General features: G+C 47.2%; 1 protein-coding gene and 1 pseudogene across 1 annotated transcript in view; both read left to right on the top strand.

Annotated features, from left to right (window-relative positions):
- On the top strand, positions 1-4,610 carry LOC125909264 (calcyclin-binding protein-like; annotated as a pseudogene).
- A 4,690-nt stretch (positions 4,611-9,300) lies between these two features.
- KCNK13 (potassium two pore domain channel subfamily K member 13) overlaps positions 9,301-19,044 on the top strand; it is a 106,586-nt gene continuing 96,842 nt past the window's right edge. The window contains exon 1 of the mRNA XM_049612335.1: positions 9,301-10,377. Coding sequence (XP_049468292.1) covers positions 10,038-10,377 — 340 coding nt within the window. The 5' untranslated portion in view covers positions 9,301-10,037. The remainder of the gene's footprint in view (positions 10,378-19,044) is intronic.

Genomic DNA, 19,044 nt, shown 5'->3' with positions numbered 1-19,044 from the left:
CATAAGCTCTGGGGGGGCGGGGGGGAAGTCTTCAGAAACCAGCGGCTCAAGGGACTGAAAGCAGGCAGAAACTGATGGGGAGTCGACAACTGGAAGAAAGGCACCACATGAGGTGAGTTTCCTGTTTTTGTTTGTTTTGTTTTTATTTATTTTTTAACCACTTTGGGCCTGAGGTCAGCTCTCAGTCTGCACCATGCAAGGCATGTAAACATCCAGTGGAAATCTATAGTCTTGCTGCCTGGAAGACCCAGAGTACAGGGCTTGGAGCAACCATAGCCTCTGAGCAGGAAGGGGGAAACAACAGAAAAGAGCCAGAGAGAGGATTCCCAAATTCTGTGTATCTGGCTGACCAAATATCTGGCTGACCAGTGAAATGTTCATGCACAGCTAAGGCTAAAATAACTGAACCAAAACTTGAGCTATTTCCCATCGCAAGGGGAGACATTATGTAAGAATAATTATTATTTTCAGAGGAACATAACAGAATTCAGAGTTTCTACAGCTTATCATAAATTATATATCAGTTAACAATTCTTAGCATATGATCCAAATCAATACATAATAAAAACACATGGCTCATTCTCAGAAGACAGGCAAAGGAGACCTACCCAGAAATTGTAGTCAAAGATTTTTAAAACAGCTAATAAAATTGTGTTCAGGAGTGTAAAAAACAAAAACAAAAACAAACACGTTGAATGAAAAGATAGCAAATCTCAGCAGAGTGATCATTTTTAGAGAATTGGATGGAAACCTTAGAACTGGAAACTATCATATCTGTGTAGTGGGGGGAGGGGAGCGGTTCCCCCCTGTGCGCTCACATGACTACCACACTCAAAACACTTGTGCTCAGCAGATGTGTGCAGGTGTTTCCCATGTCAAGCAATTCTGAGATGCCAGCCAGGTGTCCTCCAGCTGAAATTCTGACGCTGTCTACTGGACGTGCCGTCGGATCTCACAGGGACAAGGCTCAGTCCCACAAGGCTGCCCACCCCCCTCCAATGCCAGGTGCAAGTCTAGGTTGTCAACTGTACTTCTGGCTCCTCTGTCCTCTGTTACAAATCTGAGGTTCCCATTACCCTTCCTCAGATTTAATTAATTTTCTAGAGCAGCTCAAAGGGCTCAAGGGAACACTTCCTGCAAGTTTGTTAAAGGAATGATAAAGGACACAGGTGCACAGCCAGGTGAAGCCGTATCTAGGGTGAGATCTGGAAGGGTCCTGAGCGCAGGAGTACCTGTCCCTGTGCAGTTTGGGTGCATCACCCTCCCTGTGTGATGTGTTCACCAACCTGGAAGCTCCCCAAACCCTGGACTATTGGGGTTTTATGGAGGCTGCCTCACAGAGGCACGATCAATCATAAAGTCCATTTCCAGCCCCACTCCCCCACCCTATAGAATGGCGGGGGGGGGGGGGGCGGTGCTGAAAGTTCCAAGTTTCTAATCACAGTTTGGTCTTTCTGGTGACCAGCCCCAGTCCACGAACCCACCCAGAGCCACCCCATTAGAACATAAGATGTTCCTAGTGCTGTGACCACTTAGGAATTTACAAGGGTTTCAGGAACTGGGGGCATGAACCAATCTGTGCATTTTCTGTTTTCTCACAATCTGAAATTAAAAGTTTCAGTAGATGGGCTTAATAGCAAAATGGAGATGACAGAGAGGTCAGGGAACTTGAAGACAGAAGTTACCCAATCTGAAGAACCAAAAAAAATAAAGCTGAAAATCGGGGGTGGGTGGGAATTAGACACTTGAAGGATAACATCTAACGGTTTAACTTCGATGGGGCTGGAATCCTAGGAGATGAAGTATGGGGCAGAGAAGCTATTTAAAGCAATAATGGCTAAAAATTTGGTGAGACACAAATGTACAGATTCAAGAAGTTCAGTGCATAAGCAACAGGGCAACACACAGAAACCCCCACTGGGTGCCTCCTACTGAAACTAGTGAAGACAAACAAAGACAAATCTTGAAAGCAGCCAGCAGGAACAGGAACAGCGACCTGACAGCCGAGCTCTCCTCAGGCACACGAGGCCAGAAGACAACATGAAATGTTTCCAACGCGCAGAAGGAAAGGTAACCTCGGCAATGTATATCCTATCCAGCGGAAATATCCTTCGGGAATGAAGACAAAACAACCACATTATCAGATGAAAGAAAATTAAGAGAATTAGCAGACCTGCACTGCAAGAAATGCTATCGTTCATTCTTCAGGCTGAAGGAAGAACATACCCTAGAGAAGCTCAAATATTCAGGAGTGAAGGAAAGTCATCAGAAAGAACAAATATCAGGGCGCCTGGGGGGGGCTCAGTCGGTTAAGCGGCCGGCTTCGGCTCAGGTCATGATCTCACTATTGGAGAGTTCGAGCCCCGCCTTGGGCTCTGTGCTGACAGCTCGGAGCCTGGAACCTGCTTCGGATTCTGTGTCTCCCTGTCTCCCTGCCCCTCCCCTCCTCCCAGTCTCTCTTAAAAATAAAAACATTAAAAAAAGAAAAGAGCAAATATCTGCACAAATATAAAAGAACTTTTTTTTCCTCTTAAGAAATCTATTTTGAGGAGGCAGGCTGGGCCTCACACTAGGCGGGTCTGCACCCGGTGAGTGCGCTCCGCATCCCTGTTCTCTCCCCTGTGCAGCTGTAGCACTGGCCTTGTGGGACCACAGTTTCAGCTTCCGAAGAGACTCCGACCGCTCTCCCCCCTCCCCCACCCCGCCCCGCTATACCAGCCAGAGGACAGGAAGCTTCTTTAAATCAATGCTGATTGCAGAAACCGAGGGTCACTCCATTGCAGATGGAAGTTGGAAGCTTCAGAAAGATCTAGAAGAGGTGAAGGTACTGCTGAAAAAGGCCACTAGAAAAAGAGTACGTGCTACCCTTACAACTGAAAAATCCAAGATTGAGAAAGAAACCAAGAACGTGATGCAGTAGGAATCAGAGAAAAGCAGAACTTCTTGACAATGGAAAGCCAGCTGCTGTGGTTGCTCCCATTACAACGGGATATATGGTGAAAATCGGCAATGACTGATGAGATCGGGCAGATAAGGTAATGTAGATTTTCACAGACGTCACCAGAGTTCACCAGCTCATCACTGAGAATGTGCAGGTGCATTTCACAGAGAGGCCATTTGATCTTTTGGTAAAGAATCTAAATGAGAAGAGTTACTCCATGACTGAATAATCTCTTGAAACCCATCTCTGTGGAAGGTGCTTCAAAAAAAGTCAAGACTGTACAGTCCTCACCTTCTGTATAAAGAAAGCGCAAAGCATGCAGTGGGCCTACTTGACTCGGGCTGAGAAAGGACACAAAGAAAAAGAAAAGCCCTCCTGTGACACTGAAACAGATCCTGGTGAGGGACTGATGAACATTCTCCAGAAAATGTATGAAGATGGAGATGGGTAGAATCAAGAGAGAAGCACGCCAAAGGAGACACTGAATTTTGAGCCTTTAAAGTCCTCTTGGGAACTGTGATATGGAAATACTGATGTTTCCAATAAGGAACTGCTGGTGAGCTGCACAGAGGATTTATTTAAATAAAATATGCTTATTAAACACTTCCTCCAAAGATGGTTTCCTTGGTAATCTGGGTATTTTGTTCAAGGACAATATTGCACTCTTGGTGAGAAATGTAAAAAATGCAAGTCTTGTCTAATGATAAAGCCACATTGTGTGTATTTTTTGTTCAGCTAGGAGGTAGAAAATAAGTTATTGTTTGCCTATAAATTCCTGACGTCAATTTCGACCAATGTAAGAATGAATAAATATAAAATCTGAATTTTTGCATAAAAATGTATATTCCTATTTAAGCAAAAAATTGTATTGTGAGGTTTTAGCATATGGAGATGTGATTTGAATAACAACCACAGTAAACGTTGGGAAGAGGGTGGGATATGAACCTGTACAGTTGCAAGGTTTCTATATCTTACACTAAGTTGTACAATAGTAACTCTTAGAGGACCAAGAAAAGCTAATTCCTAGAGTAAACACTTAAAAATAATGCCAAGGCATAGAGCTAAAAAGTCAAGAGATAAAATGGAATTCTAAAAAATATTCAGTTAATCCAAAAGAAGATGGGAAAGGAGGATCAAAAACCAATGGGGACAAACAAAACTAATAGTAAATGGTAGACTTGAATCCAGTCCCATAAATCACTACATTAATATAAATGGGCTCAACCTATGTTGTCTAAGATGATAGCCACTACCCACATGTAATATTTCAACTTAAATTATTAACACTAAAAATGTAGTTCCTCAGTGGCACTCAAATGCCCAATAGTCACCACCATATCAGACTACTATATTGAACAGCACAAATATTTACAAAATATTTCCATCTTTACAGAAATTCTTTTGAACATCATTGATCTAATCAATCCAGTTCAAAAGTGTAGATTGTCAGACCTAACCAAAAATAAAACCAGACCAATCAAACAAACCTCAACGATATGCTGTTCACAACTAATCCACTTTAAATACATAAAGAAACAGGATAAATGTAAATGGAAAAGATACCACACAAATGCTAAGTACAAAAAGCCTGTGGTGACAGATTAATATCAGATAAAGTAAACTTGAATGTAAAGGGTATTACCAGAGATAGAGACATTTCATAAAAACAAAAGGGTTACTATATCGGTAAGATGTGATAATTATAAATGCTTATACTTAATAACAGAGCTTCAAAGTATATAAAATAAAAAACTGGCATAATTAGAGGGAGAAATAGACAATTCCACAATCATGGGTTGGTGATTTTAATACTCGTCTCTCACCAATCAATAGAATAACTAGAACAAACATCAGTAAAGACTGAAGATCTGAAAAACACTGTCAACTACCTAGACCTAATTGATATTTATAGAATCTACACTATACCCAACAACTGTAGAATACATATTCTTTTCAAGTGCATATGGTATGTTCACTAAGGTAGATCATATGTTGGACCATAAAACAATAAGTTTAGAAAGATTGAAACATGTTGAATATGATTCTCTGACCACAGTGAAAATATTAGAAATAAATGATTTGTCTTAAAAAAAAAAAACCACACCCAGATATTTGGAAATTAAGCAACACACTTCTAAATAACTCATGGGTCAAAGAAGAAATATTAGAAAATATTTTGAACAAATTTATATGAAAATACAACACACCAAAAATTTTAGGGTGCAGCTAGCACAGGGCTAACAGGAAAATATAACTTTAAAATGCTAATAATACAAAAGAGGAAAGATCTAAAATCAGTGACTTAAGCATCTACCATAAGAAGCTAGGAAAAAGCAGCAAAGTGAACCCAGAACAAGTAGAAGAGTGAAAATAAGAGTAGGAACCCCAAGTGGAAGTTATCCCAGAAATGCAAGCTTGGCTTAACGTTAGAAAAGTAATTAATGCAATTACACATTAACAGAATAAAGAAGACTATATGATCATTGCAAAAGATGCAGAGAAAACATTGGGCAAAATTCAGCCCTCATTTATGATAAAAAAAAAAAAAAAAAACTCCCAGAAAACTAGAAATAAAAGGAAACTTAACCTGATAAAGAATATCTATGAAAAACCCACAGTTAACATTCTATTTAACAGTGAAAAACTGAAGGCGTTCCCTTAAGATCATGAACAAGATAAGGATATCTCCTTCCACCTCTCCTCTTCACCATTATACTTAGGTCCTAACCATTGCAGTAAGACAAGAAAAATAAATCTCAGAAAAGAAGAAGCAAAACTCTATTTCAAATGGCATGATTATATGGAAAATCCTAAAGGAATTAACTATAAGTGAATTCACTAAGGTTGCAGGAACCAAGTTAATTTGCATTAAATGTTTATATACTACAGCAGACAGCTGGAAAATGAAATCTTGGTATTTACGATAGCATGAAAACACCTAAAATACTTTACAGTGAATTTACAAAAAGTGTGCAAGACTTCTACATGAAAACTACCCAAAAGACTGAAGTAAATAGAGGAATAAACCTCATTCATTAATTAAAAGGTCAGTACTCCCCAGGATAGTTTCAACACAATTCTAATGAAGATCCCACAAGGCTTTTTCTGATGAAATTAAGAAGCTGGTTCTATAATTTTTACAAAAATGTAGAGGTCTTGTAATATCCAAAGACAATCTTGACAACACAGTTGGAGGGTTCACACTTCCCGACTTTATGACCTACTGTAAAGCTACAAGCAATCTAAATACTGTAGCATTAGCATAAAGAGGGATGAAAAATGAACAAGATGCAGATTTCTGAAATAAATTCACGCTTGTTTTTTTCAGCAAATGGCATTGGAATAACTGGATATCCATATAGATAGAATGAACCTTAATTCTTGCCTCACACAATATAGAAACAAAATGGATCATAATCTGACTATAAAAGCTAAAACTATAATATTTCTGGGAGGAAAAATCCATGAAAACTATACACGCTTGAGGGAAGTGATGATTTCTTAACATAAAAAAGAGCACCAAACATAAAAGAAATGATTGATAAATTGGATTCCACCAAAATTAAAAACATACCATCAGAAAACATCATTAAGGAAATAAACAGGCAAGCCATGGACTGACAAAATATTTGCAAGATAGGTATCTGAGGAGCGCCTGGGTGGCTCAGTGGGTTGACCAGGTCTTAATCTTAGGGTCTTGAGTTCAAACCCATGTTGGGCTCCTCACTGGATGTGAAGCTACTAAAAAAAAAAAAAAAAAAAAAAAAAAAGTATCTGAGAAAAGACTGATCTACATATATATAAGGAATACCTACACCTCAATAATAAAAAAGAGAAATCCATTTTTAAACAGATATTCAACAGATAACTTACAATATCTCAAGAAATATTTTCAGCATTAATATTCAACAGATTATTTACAAAGGCAGATATGCAAATGGCCATAAACACATTAAGAGAGCAGGCAAATGCAAATTACACCACAATGAGAGAGCACTGCACACCCACCAGTATGTTTAAAATCACAATGACTGATACTGCCAAATGTTTACAAGGATATGGAACATATGGAACTATTGTGCATTGTTGGTTAGTACAGCTACTTTGGAAAAATGTTAAGCAGTTTCATATAAAACGACACACCTCCCCTATGACCCAGCAGTTCCACTCCTAGGTATTTACCTAAGAGATACGAAAACGGATCCACAAAAATTTGTACAAGAATGTTCCTGTTTTAGGATAGCCAAGAAATTCTAATAGCCCCGGTTTCTATCAATAGGGGTATGAATATTCAAACAATAAAAATACTAGCAAGAAAAAGGAATAAATGACCGAGACATATATCATGGGAAGATCTCAAAAATAATAATAATGCTTTACGTAAAAGTATGGAAAGGTAGGATTCCATTTATAAATTTTCTTTTAATGTTTATTCATTTTTGAGAGACCGAGAGAGACAGAGCATGAGCGGGGAAGGGACAGAGAGAAAGGGAGACACAGAATCCAAGGCAGGCTCCAAGCTCTGAGCTGTCAGCACAGAGCCCTACGCCGGGCTGGAGCTCACGAACTGTCCAAAGTCGGTCGCTCAACAGACTGAGCCACCCAGGCACCCCGGTAGGATTCCATTTATATGAAGATCTAGAACAAGCAAAACTGAGTTCCATGAAGGCAAAACCAGTCCATGGTAGGGGGGGAAAAAAAAAAAAAAAAAAAAAAAGAACAGCGATTTCTTCTGGAGGAATGTGGGTGGGGATTTGCTGAGAAAGAGCATATGGGGAACACTGACCTGTTGGTGACACTTGGTTGATAGGTTGGATAGACAGCTGTTTAATTTGAGCAGGTGTATGCATTTGTCAGAACTCATCTAACAGTACACCTAAGATCTGTGCATTTCACTGTATGTAAGTTTTACCCCACGAGAAAAAAAAATCTGTAAATATTGAACTCTCCTTAATGATATGTAGGGAAAGGTACTGGCCAGCGTGGGGAGGTGGTTGCACGGACGTCTACAAGTTACTTTGAAAGGCATCCGAACGAGGTGGGTTGAAGGATAGAAAGAGGAATGGATAAATGACAAATCAAGTATAGTAAAACGTTCATTGTAAGAATCTAGGTAGTGGGTATATAAAAATCCTTTCAACCTTATGTTTGAAATTTTTCATAGTAAAATAGGGAGGGGAGTAATTGCCGGACTTTACACCTGGCTGTATACATGTCTCCATACTCACTACCACCTAAAGCTCTTGCCCCCAATAAGTTAAATAAAACAAGGGCATTCAGGAGTCGGTAACGGAACTGAGGGGATGGCAGATGTATTGGAATCCCGAGCTCTGTGTTTATTCTCCGCTCCTGGAGAGTTTAAGTGGGTGATGGGCGGGCTCTGAGCTTGGGACTACTTTCTCGGGAGGCAGGGAACTTCTACTTAGTTTGAAGATGCCCACGCGTCCATTCCTCTCTGTATCCGTATTCACTCCCACATGCCAAGGGCTGGTGTTTCCGGAGGGGCAGTGTGTGGCTGAGTACACAGGTGTGGGCGAGACGTGTCTGGAGGAGACGGAGCGCCCCCTTCTGGCCCAAAAGGGGCCCACTCAAGCCCGCAAAGCACCCAACGTACCTCTTCAGCACCCACTCCCCGGATCTGCGCGCCCGGGGTGGGAGCGCTGCAGCCCCCGGGTGGGTGGGCCCGCCCAGAGCCCGCACCTGCGGTCGGAGACCAGGGAAGGGAGAGGCCCGGCGCGGCCGGGAGGCGGAGGCCGGGGTGGAGACGCTGCCGCCCGCAGCCGCGTGGCTCCACCTGTTGCAGCGTCGGAGCGAGCCAGCCAGGCAGGGCAGTGCCCGGCGTGGACCTCTGCTCCCAGCGCCGTTCTGCAGAGCAGAGCCGCGCCGAAGAGGGGACCTGAGGACAGTCCCGACAGAGCGGCGCGGAGGGGGCTCTCCCCGGGAGGTGAGAGTCCAGCGCAGAGGCTGCGCCGGCGTCCCCTGAAAGGCGAGGTCTCGGGGAGGGAGCCCCTGGCCCGTTTGCTGGGGAGCCTCGCCGCTGCTCTGCATGGGGTGGGGGGAGAACGCTCTGCGCTGCGCCCCGGCAGCACAAAATCTCTGGCGCTCACTGAGGCGGCCAAGGCCGGATGGAGAGGATGGAACTCTCCAGCCCCCGGTCCTCGGCCCCCTCTTCGGGAGCTGGGGCTGGCTAGGGACGCGCGTTTCACACCCGCGGAGCGGACACGTGGGATCGGAAGACGCCCCCGCGCCGGACCCAAGGGCGCATGGCCCGGGCAAGGAGAGGGAGGCTGCCCGGGGGAGATGCCCCTAACTTCCCTGGTCCGCCCATTCCAACCTCCCTTTCTGGTCTCCTCCTCCAGCCCGTCCGCCCGCCGGATGCCGCGCAGCTTGGGGGCCCGGCGCGGCGTAGGAACCCGTGGACCCCGCTCCGCGCAGTCCCTGGGGGTGCGCCCGCCGGGAACCTGCTCCGGTCTCTAAGCCCCGGCAGCCGGTGGGTAACTACCCAGAGGCCTGAGTCCCCGCGCCACGCAGCGACTGGCACCCAGCACCACGGATCCATCTGGGGAGGCACCACCGGCGCCGGCACACTGACACCACGCGCCCTGGCCGTCGGCGGCTTGAGAAGCGATGGTTGAAGCGACGGAGACCGCCGGCCCCGAGACCTTCGCCTCGGGAGAAATGCAAGTCCGCCCCAACTTGCGCTGAGGACGCGCCACGCCCCCTCCCCAATCCGAGCCGAGCTGGGCGCGCGTCGGGTGGAAACAGCGCCCGCGTCCTCGTGCCAAGAAGAAGCGGACTGTGCCCCGGGTCACTCGGACCTTGAGCGTTTAGAACTCCAAGGCGTGTGGGGACGGAGGCTACAAAGCGGATTTGAAACCAGGAGTCGAGGCGGACGTGGGGAGCTGGTGCAGCAGCAGCGGCCGACGAGGCGGCGGCCTGGGGAGCCGCGCGGCCTGGGGGAGCGCCCAGCGGTCATGGGCGAGCCGGCCGTCGGGCGTCCGGGGGCGGGCTGAGCCGCGAGCTCCCGGGCGGCCGGGGCGAGAGTCGGCCCGAGGCCACGGCCGCCCAGCGCGGGACTGCCCCCCGGGGGCCGGCCATGGCCGGCCGGGGTTGCGGCTGCAGCTGCGGCCCGGGCCACCTGAACGAGGACAACGCGCGCTTCCTGCTGCTCGCCGCGCTCATCGTGCTCTACCTGCTGGGCGGCGCCGCCGTCTTCTCGGCGCTGGAGCTGGCGCACGAGCGCCAGGCCAAGCAGCGCTGGGAGGAGCGCCTGGCCAACTTCAGCCGCCGCCACAACCTGAGCCGCGAGGAGCTGCGCGGCTTCCTCCGCCACTACGAGGAGGCCACCGAGGCCGGCATCCGCGTGGACAGCGCCCGGCCGCGCTGGGACTTCACCGGCGCCTTCTACTTCGTGGGCACCGTCGTGTCCACCATAGGTAAGTGGGCGTCGCTGGGGGGGCGGAGGGGCGGCCGGCCCCGCTGGCATTTTCCCGGCTGGCCGCTTCGCGGTCTTGGCGTCTTCCGCCTCCGCGCTCAGCCCCGCTGCACAGATGTGAGCCGTTGCCTGATCAACAGGTGGTGTTGCCTCCCCGCTTCTCCGAATGTGCTCCCCAGAGCACCTGCAGCCGCCTCACCTGGGAGATGGTTAGCAATGCGGTGTCAGCCCCTCCCCAGACCTCCTGAGTCTGGGCCTGCTTGTTAGCACAGTTCGCGGGGTGGGGGAGGTTGGATGATTCTTGAATTGCTCTGAAGGGTTTTCAGCCTAGGTGAGGAGACAGAGCTTGAGTCCCTGTGACTTTAGGGGGAAAGCTTACAGATCGGAACAGGAACCTAGCAACATGTATTGCCTTAGGACTCTGCGTGAGGCAAGGGTTAGTTAGAGGGGGAGGCACGGAATTAAAAAGATTGTCCGTGGCTTCACACTTAGAGAAGAATGGGACTGACTACCAAATGGGAACCAGGGAGGCAAAAGTGCTAATGAGGATGGGAAGGAAGGGGGCGGGGTGACCTTCGGGTTGAACCAGTTCGTGTTAGGTATGGTTTGGAGACTGAAGCGTTTTGCACTCTAGAGGAGAAGAGAATTGCATTAGGGGGTTGCCCCATGAGCTACCTGATCTATATGGAGTAGTGGAAGGAAGGTCTCCTGGCTACAGGCATGAAGGGGGACCTTTACTGCCAAACTCAGGAGCTAGAACTTATCTAGAGGCAATTGGGAGCCATTGAGAGTTTTTGAGCAAGAGTGTGACAGGGCTATGGACGGTTATGCCTTTATTCTCAGCAGAAGGAAAACGTTGGGCGTCTTTGTACCGCATCTCTGAAGACCGTTCACCTTTGAAGCATAATCGAGTGAGAAGGGGGTTGGGGAAGATGGTATGGAAATTCTGAGGAAAGGAGGGAGCTGAAGCGGATGAGGGGCTTTGAAAAATGACCCGCAAAGGTGGTAGCTGCCAGCCGCCAGAGCCTGGGGAACAGCAGCAGGGTGCGTCGAGTGCTCTGTGGCTCTGGACCCTGTGCTGGGGAGGAGAGCTTGTCAGTGAGGCGGGGTGATAAGGCAAACTTGCTGGAAGCTCCCACGCATGGTTGTCTTAGGTCGATGTTCTGCCAGGAGCGGGAGCACAAAGTATAACAGCTCAGCCTCAGCCCTGATTAGTCCAGAAAGATTTCCCAGGGTTAGTCTAGAAAAGCCCAGGGTTTCAGCTGGGGAGTAGGAGGCAGGCCGGGGAGGATTGGCAGGGTGAGGGACACACGGGCTCTCTCTAAAGCACTTTGTGCTACACTGTCCCGCTCATAATCCCAGGCCCCTTCCACACCGGGCCCCTGCCCATCAGCAAGGACGTATGACACGACAGCTACAGGGTAGCAAGACATACTCTGGTAGCATTCTCTGTGATGATTAGAACACGTGCCCCCAGGGCGGCGGGGGGGTGGGGTGGGGGGGTGGATAGAGAGTACAAGTCATCACGGCTCTCTGTCCCAGCCCACAATCTCTGCCGGGCTCTCATCGCAGATTTCCCTAAATCCCCCAGTGTGTCAACTCCTTTGTCTCTGAAGATGGTTCCAGAATTTCTGCGTAGAGAGGACTTGGAGTGAACAACCCGGCTGAGAAGTATTACTGTGGAGCTGACCTTGACTCTGTGTCCGCATAGCTAGTGCGGTGTTTTTATTCAGACTGACTATTCATTTGGGATGGCTTGGGGAGAGACTGGGGAGCTAAATCCACCCCACGCACCACAAGCCACCCCTTGGCGCTCCCCGGGGACATAGAGATAGGAAGGAGCAGCTTGTATGTATAGACTGGTGAACGTTGGTGCCTTCGAAACTGAGAATGTCACGGACAGGTGGGCAGGTATGCACACAGGCTCTTGAGGGGCAATGACACGATGGAGCCTGTTGGAGCAGAAGGAAAACTGGACCAGGAGTCTGGAGTTGGAGCTATGGGTCCCGCCTCTTGGGCAAGTTTCTTACCCATTCTGAGCCCCATGCTTCTCACCTGAGACATCTACAAAGTGGCCACCTTGGCATTGGCACATGTTAGCCATTGAGTAAATATTAGTTTCCGTCTCCTGCCCACTCCCTCTCCCTAACCCTGATCCTCCTGCAAGGGTTCTCAAGGGAGAATGAGCTCATGTAAGCGAATGTTCTTTACAAAGCCTGAAGTATGGGTTGTTTTTGTTTTTGTTTTTGTTTTTTTTTTTTTACTTTCTCAATTCTAACATTTCCTCTTAGATTGTTTCATTAATTGCTTTCGTAATTACGGCACCTGCTACCCTTTTATTAGGGTACATATTAGGCACATACTGTGATTATCATGTAAATATGTGATACAGCTAATTACTGCATTACACTTACGCTTAATTTCGATCGACACAACTCCATGAGACAGGTATGACTATGTCCTCGTTTTACAGACAAGGAGGCTTCACGTTCCTTGTAACATAAAGAAGAAAAAAAGGAAAACCATCTGCAGTGACATCACCCCAAGTTAATCATTGTCAACTGGCGCATTTCTTGCTTTTCTTTTGTCCCGTGCATACACATATGTACATAGGTATTTTTTAAAATTGGGATCCTATTCAGTAAATCTTTTATCTTGTATTTAAGTGTAACATTACATGATGGGGTTTTTTGGGGGGGGTGTTTGTTTTCTTGGTCTAAAATAGTTCCACCATGCTTTATTCTGCAAAGACTTTGAAGTATGCAAGAAAGCATACAATGGAAGAATTTTTTAAAAATGTAAATAAAACTTCAGAACCAGGGTAAAGAAGAACAGAAATATGGAAAGCAAATGGAACTAGGAAAGTTGCTGGAGGGGAGCTTTGTCTTCATTTAGGTTCCTTTCAGAAGCAGACACTGAGTCAAGAATTTGAGAGGATCGGCAGGTGCAGGGGACACAGGCAGGTGAAGGAGGAAGTGACCCAGAAGGGGAAGTAAGTCACCGTGGGGTCTGCTGTGAGGGCAGGAACCGTAGTTGGCTACTGGCACTCAATCCCAAGTGGAAGCTTGAAACAATGCAAAGCTCGTGGCCCAGAATGACCCTACATAAGGGTACCAGGGTATCTCTATACCCACACCTGTCGGGAATTGGTTAAAATGGCTTGGAGAGCAGGGAGAGCACAAGAATAATTCCCAGGTAGGGATTTCCCCCACCATCCCAAAGTGGAGTGGTTTTTGCTTTTTTTTTTTTTTTTTACTGAACTGGCGTAAAAAGATGAAACAATTAGCATTTCCTAAAGTAAAAACCCTCTGGTTTCTTTCAGTTAGCAATGACAAGTATTAACATAGGTCTTTCATAACAGCAAAGCAGCATAAGGCAGACTTACAGATAATGGGGAAAACCTGTACTTTTGGCCTTTTTTTTTTTTTTTCCTTCGTGGGCAGCCCAAGGGCAGTCCTCTGACAAAGATACAGGCGCTGCCCATTTGAAGTCCGGCCTGAGTGCCCAGAAGTGGTAAAGGGGGTCCCAAGAGGTGTGGTCGGGGCATCAACAGTGACTGTTCAAGTTTGAAATCTGGCTGTAAGTTCCCCGGCGGCATCATGATCCATTCTGGAATTCTTATTATCAGAAAACACGAAGCATCAACCTTATCCCAACACCTAATCCTCAAAAATGTTTCCCCTGGGGATTTTATATAGGCAACATTGCATAGGATAGTGGGTGATGTTCACAAGCAAGCAACGTTTTCCTGAAAATGCAACAGAGGATTTCATGCACCGATTGTCTGAGACCTTTGATTTAAAAGTCAGAGCAGGGGCGCCTGGGTGGCTCAGTCGGTTAAGCGTCCGACTTCGGCTCAGGTCACGATCTCGCGGTATGTGAGTTCGAGCCCTGCGTCGGGCTCTGTGCTGACAGCTCAGAGCCTGGAGCCTGTTTCAGATTCTGTGTCTCCCTCTCTCTGACCCTCCCCCGTTCATGCTCTGTCTCTCTCTGTCTCAAAAATAAATAAATGTTAACAAATTTTTTAAAAAAGAATTATTATAGCCAAAAGGTGGAAACAACCCAAGTGTTTGTCAACAGATGAATGGATAAACACAATGTGGTAGGTACACACGATGGAATACTATTCAGCCAGGAAAAGGAATGGAATTTTGATGTATGCTACAACACAGGTGGACCTTGAAAACATTATACTTAGTGAAATAAGCCAGACACAGACACATATTATATAATTCCACTCATATGAGGTACCTGGAGTAGGGAAATTCCATAGGAATGGAAGATAGGACAGAAGTTACCAGAAGCTGGGGGAAGAAGGGAAGGGTTTTTTATGGAGAGGGCCTTTCTGTTGGGGACCATGATGGCTAAACAACAGAGTGAATGTATTTAATGCCATTGGATTATACACTTAAATGAATAGGTAAATATTATGTATGTATGTTTAAAAAGAGCAGACTATGAAAACACAACTCGGGGATGTTGATTCTGAAAGAGGCTGGTGATCAGATTGAAACAAGAACGAATCCGAAGTACTCAGAGAAGTAGGGTGACCGTGTATCCTCAACATAATCTTCTATAAATATCTTTTCTCTCGAACAGGCTTTTGTTAGGAGTTTGTGTCTATATTTGCTGTGTATTTATAACTCAGCTTCTCTCCAGAAAGGACTTGAGGTCATTTGCCCATGATATGGTCGGGGTAGGCTTAGGTTTTAGGTTATCCCCAAATCTCAGCAACTTAGCACAACGGGAGTTTACTTCTTACTCTCACCAGGCTCCCTGGGGCGTGGTGACTGCCCAGACTGGTCCTCTGTGGGCCCCGTGGTCCAGGTTTCTTTTATGTTGTGACTCTTCTTCATTAGCTCATGCTTGCAGGACTGCCCAGGAAAGGGAAGGAAAGGCTGAAGTGTGGAGTACCAGCAACTCAGTGGCCACCACCTGGAAGTGACACAAGTCCCCTCCACACACATTTCATTGACCAAATCAAATCACAGGGCCGCACCCAACTTCAAGGACCTGGGGAACCACCCTACTCCCCTGAATCCGGAAGTGGATAAGACTCGATATTGGTGGACGGCTCAGATGCCTACCACCCATCCATACGTACAGCGCACTAGCAATGGAGGGTGATGGCTTTAAGACACTGGGGAGATGAGAACACGTGAGTGGGAGAGTCGAGCTGAGCCATATTGTTAATACACAGAGGTTTAGGTCAAAAGGACCTGCGTAATTGCCAGAAATGAGCCCCACGTTTGGCTCTGAGCTTCCAGTTGTCAAAACAAAGAGACAAAGACAACCGTTAAATGGTTCCTCTTATCCAGGCTGGCCGTTTGGAAAACACCCAACTTTTTTTTTAGCCGCGAATGAAATTTTTCTCGCAGATGGTCATGAATGGGAGTAGGTATTGTGATGAGTCATCCTCTCTAGAGCTTTTAGCCTGTAAATATGAAAGAGCAGTGTGTGCTCCTGCGTGGCATAGGACCCCTCAAGGCAAAGTGCAATTCAGCAAAAGCCCTTCTGCCAAAGTCAGAAGCCACGCGAGGCAGGCACAGCAGCTCCCCGTGGTGTGGTCCAGTAAGGACGTTTAGAATTCTCTACTGGCAGTGCCCAAGCTTTGCCGTCTACAAGAACTCACGTGAGGGGAGTATGGTGCATGTTAAAATGTAGGTGTTTGGGCCCCTCTCTCGGAGCTGCTCGTGCAGTGGGTCTGCATTTTAAGAAACTTCCCCAGATGGCTGTGATGTAGGCGGTACAGGGAGCACTTGAGGCACGTTTGATGGGAGTGGGCATACGGTTGAAGACTGACACTTCCCTCCGGGGATCTTGCTGTTCTGAGAGTGGTTGATGGAACCCGTGGTATCGGCATCATCCCGGACCTTGATAGAAGTGCACATGAAAGTTTGAGAGCTCTGAGGTCCGGACGGCTGTGGCTTGGGGATGTTGCTAACTAGGGCAAGGCCCCCTGTGCTTCAGAGCATAGACAAACTGGTGGCCGGGCTGGAGTGGAGAGGAGGTGAGATGTGCTCAGTTCTTGTCTTGGTGGACCTCCTCACCAGCTAGTAGTTAAGTACGCGAGGAGCAAGCTGATTTAGCCCAGAGCAGCCTGTCCAGATGCAGGGATGCTCTGGCTTGGGCTAAGAAGGGGAACATGGCTTGCGCCCATCTGGGAGGCTCTGGCAGAGACCGGCCAAGCCCCGCTTCCGGGGTGTAACACTCAAGGTAGATTTCCAGATTTGCCACAACGGTCGTATTCATTTTAGTCTAACAGAAATAATTATGCTGGCACCCCTTTCTGGCCCTGGCTGTGGCTTGTGACAGGCGCTCATGTAGCAGCATCCTACAAGGCTCGTGGGGCTCAGGAGCTGGGCTGACAAGTTTGTGATGTGGCCTGGTCAGTATGCAAAGCTACGTGGTGCTGAACTGAATTTTGTTTCTGGGATCTGTTTTTTTTTTTTTCCCTGCATGGGAACAAAGTTGAAGAAAGAGCTTTTGCAATCAAATTATATCCGGTTCAAAGAAAATATTGAGAAACACCATTCTGCAGTATAAAGCTATAAACTGACCTCATGAACAGGCATTCAGCAAGAATAAAAACATCTCGGGGCGCCTGGGTGGCTCAGTCAGTTAAGCATCTGACTTCGGCTCAGGTCGTAATCTCGGGATTGAGCCCAGCATCAGGCTCTCTGCTGTCGGTGCAGAACCTGCTTTGGATCCTCTGTCCCCCTCTCTCTGTCCCTCCCCACCCGCACCCACCCCCCAGCCTCAAAAATAAATCAACATTAAAACGTTGGGGAGGGGCACCTGGGTGGCTCCGTTGGTTAGGTGTCTGACTCTTTTTTTTTTTTTTTAATTTTTTTTTTTCAACATTTTTAATTTATTTTTGGGACAGAGAGAGACAAAGCATGAACGGGGGAGGGGCAGAGAGAGAGGGAGACACAGAATCGGAAACAGGCTCCAGGCTCCGAGCCATCAGCCCAGAGCCCGACGCGGGGCTCGAACTCACGGACCGCGAGATCGTGACCTGGCTGAAGTCGGACGCTTAACCGACTGCGCCACCCAGGCGCCCCAAAAGATGATTAGTTTTAAGTGCTTATTAAAAACACTTATAGTTCATCTTCCCTGAATGAGCCAGCAAATTCTTCCCCTGTGTTGCCATCGGGAACGAGGGGGGTGGTGTCATGTTAATCATCGTATATGTGTGCTTTAGATTTTTAGGATTTTGGCCCTTTGTGGTGCTTGTGCCATACTTTCCACCCACTTCTGTTTTCTGTTCAGCATCTATTAGATTTAGAAACGCTTTTAATTTCTGTGCAGTTTTATACTTCCTTGCGTATGTCTTCCATTGTGGTTGTGCTTAGAAAATACCTTTCCATCCAGATCGTGTAAGAGGGCTAGTTTCTGTTCGGTACTTTCCCAAGTGCTCCCCACCCCACGCCATCGCAGTAGCTTTCAAAGCGTTTTACTGTATTGTCCCATTGAACAGTGACGGTGCATGGTGACACCTTGTTTAAGGAGCGGTGGTGCCTGGTGACGGGGAAAGAGGGAGTGGGGGGCGTGGCTTAGGCGATTGCATTCACCCAGGATTGATGAGAGGATCATCCCTCTCGGGAGCTAGCTTCTAAAACTTCATGAAGAAGCTCACCTGTGAACGCTGTCCGTCCTGTGAACGCTGGGCTGTTTCAGTTATTTGTTTCCTTCTTGGAAAACTTCAGGATCTTGGAATGGGAGCTCTGTTGCAGGACATCCCTCTCAGTCTCCCCTGTGCACACGCTGGCTCGTCCACAGACGTGCTAATCTCAGCTGGTTTCACCAAATTCTTCTCCTATGAAGCATGGTGCCTTCTCCATCTTTTGTCCTGGATGCCATCCTGTTCTCTCCCCACCCCCCCCCATACTTTTCTCCGCAAGAGAGAGACAGATCTGGCGTGAATGTAACCCGAATAATTCTTGCGCCCCTTGGGGCCCCAAGGGTGGTGTGCCATTCAAAGAAGCATGGTCAATTAGCCCAAAGTAATGAGAAAGTAAATTCAGTTTTTGCTTGCATATCTCCAAAGAATCTTTTTTTAAAAAAATGTTTATTTTTGAGAGAGAGAGCGAGTGAGCACGGATGCCTGCATGCGTGCGCACGCACACCCTGGCACACACCCACCCACAAGTGGGGGAGGGGTAGGAGAGAAGGGGACGGAGCGTCTGAAGCTGGCTCTGAAGAAGGATCTGAAGCGAGCTCTGCACTGAGAGCCCAACGCGGGGCTCGAGCTCACAAACCCTGAGATCATGACCTGAGCCAAAGTCGGACATTTAACCGACTGAGCCACCCAGGGGCCCCTCTCCAAAGAATCTTAGAGTCTCCCATTTATAACAGAGGAATGTTTGGGGAGCCTGGGTGGCTTAGTCGATTAAGTGTCCGACTTTGGCTCAGATCATGATCTCACGGTCTGTGGGTTCGAGCCCCGCGTCGGGCTCTGTGCTGACAGCTTGGAGACCGGAGCCTGCTTTGGATTCTGTGTCTCCTCTCTCTGCCCCTCCCCTTCTTGTGCTCTGTCTCTCTCTGTCTCTCAAAAAGAAATAAACGTAAATTTAAAAAAACAGTACTTATAACAGAGGAATGTTCTTTCTCTTCTCTCATAGTCTCCCATATGTCACAGGAGTTCTGCGGCGTCTTATCTCGGATT

This window comes from Panthera uncia (genome assembly GCF_023721935.1).
Source record: "Panthera uncia isolate 11264 chromosome B3 unlocalized genomic scaffold, Puncia_PCG_1.0 HiC_scaffold_1, whole genome shotgun sequence".
NCBI lineage: Eukaryota > Metazoa > Chordata > Mammalia > Carnivora > Felidae > Panthera > Panthera uncia.
This window is presented reverse-complemented; position numbering and strand designations above follow the sequence as displayed.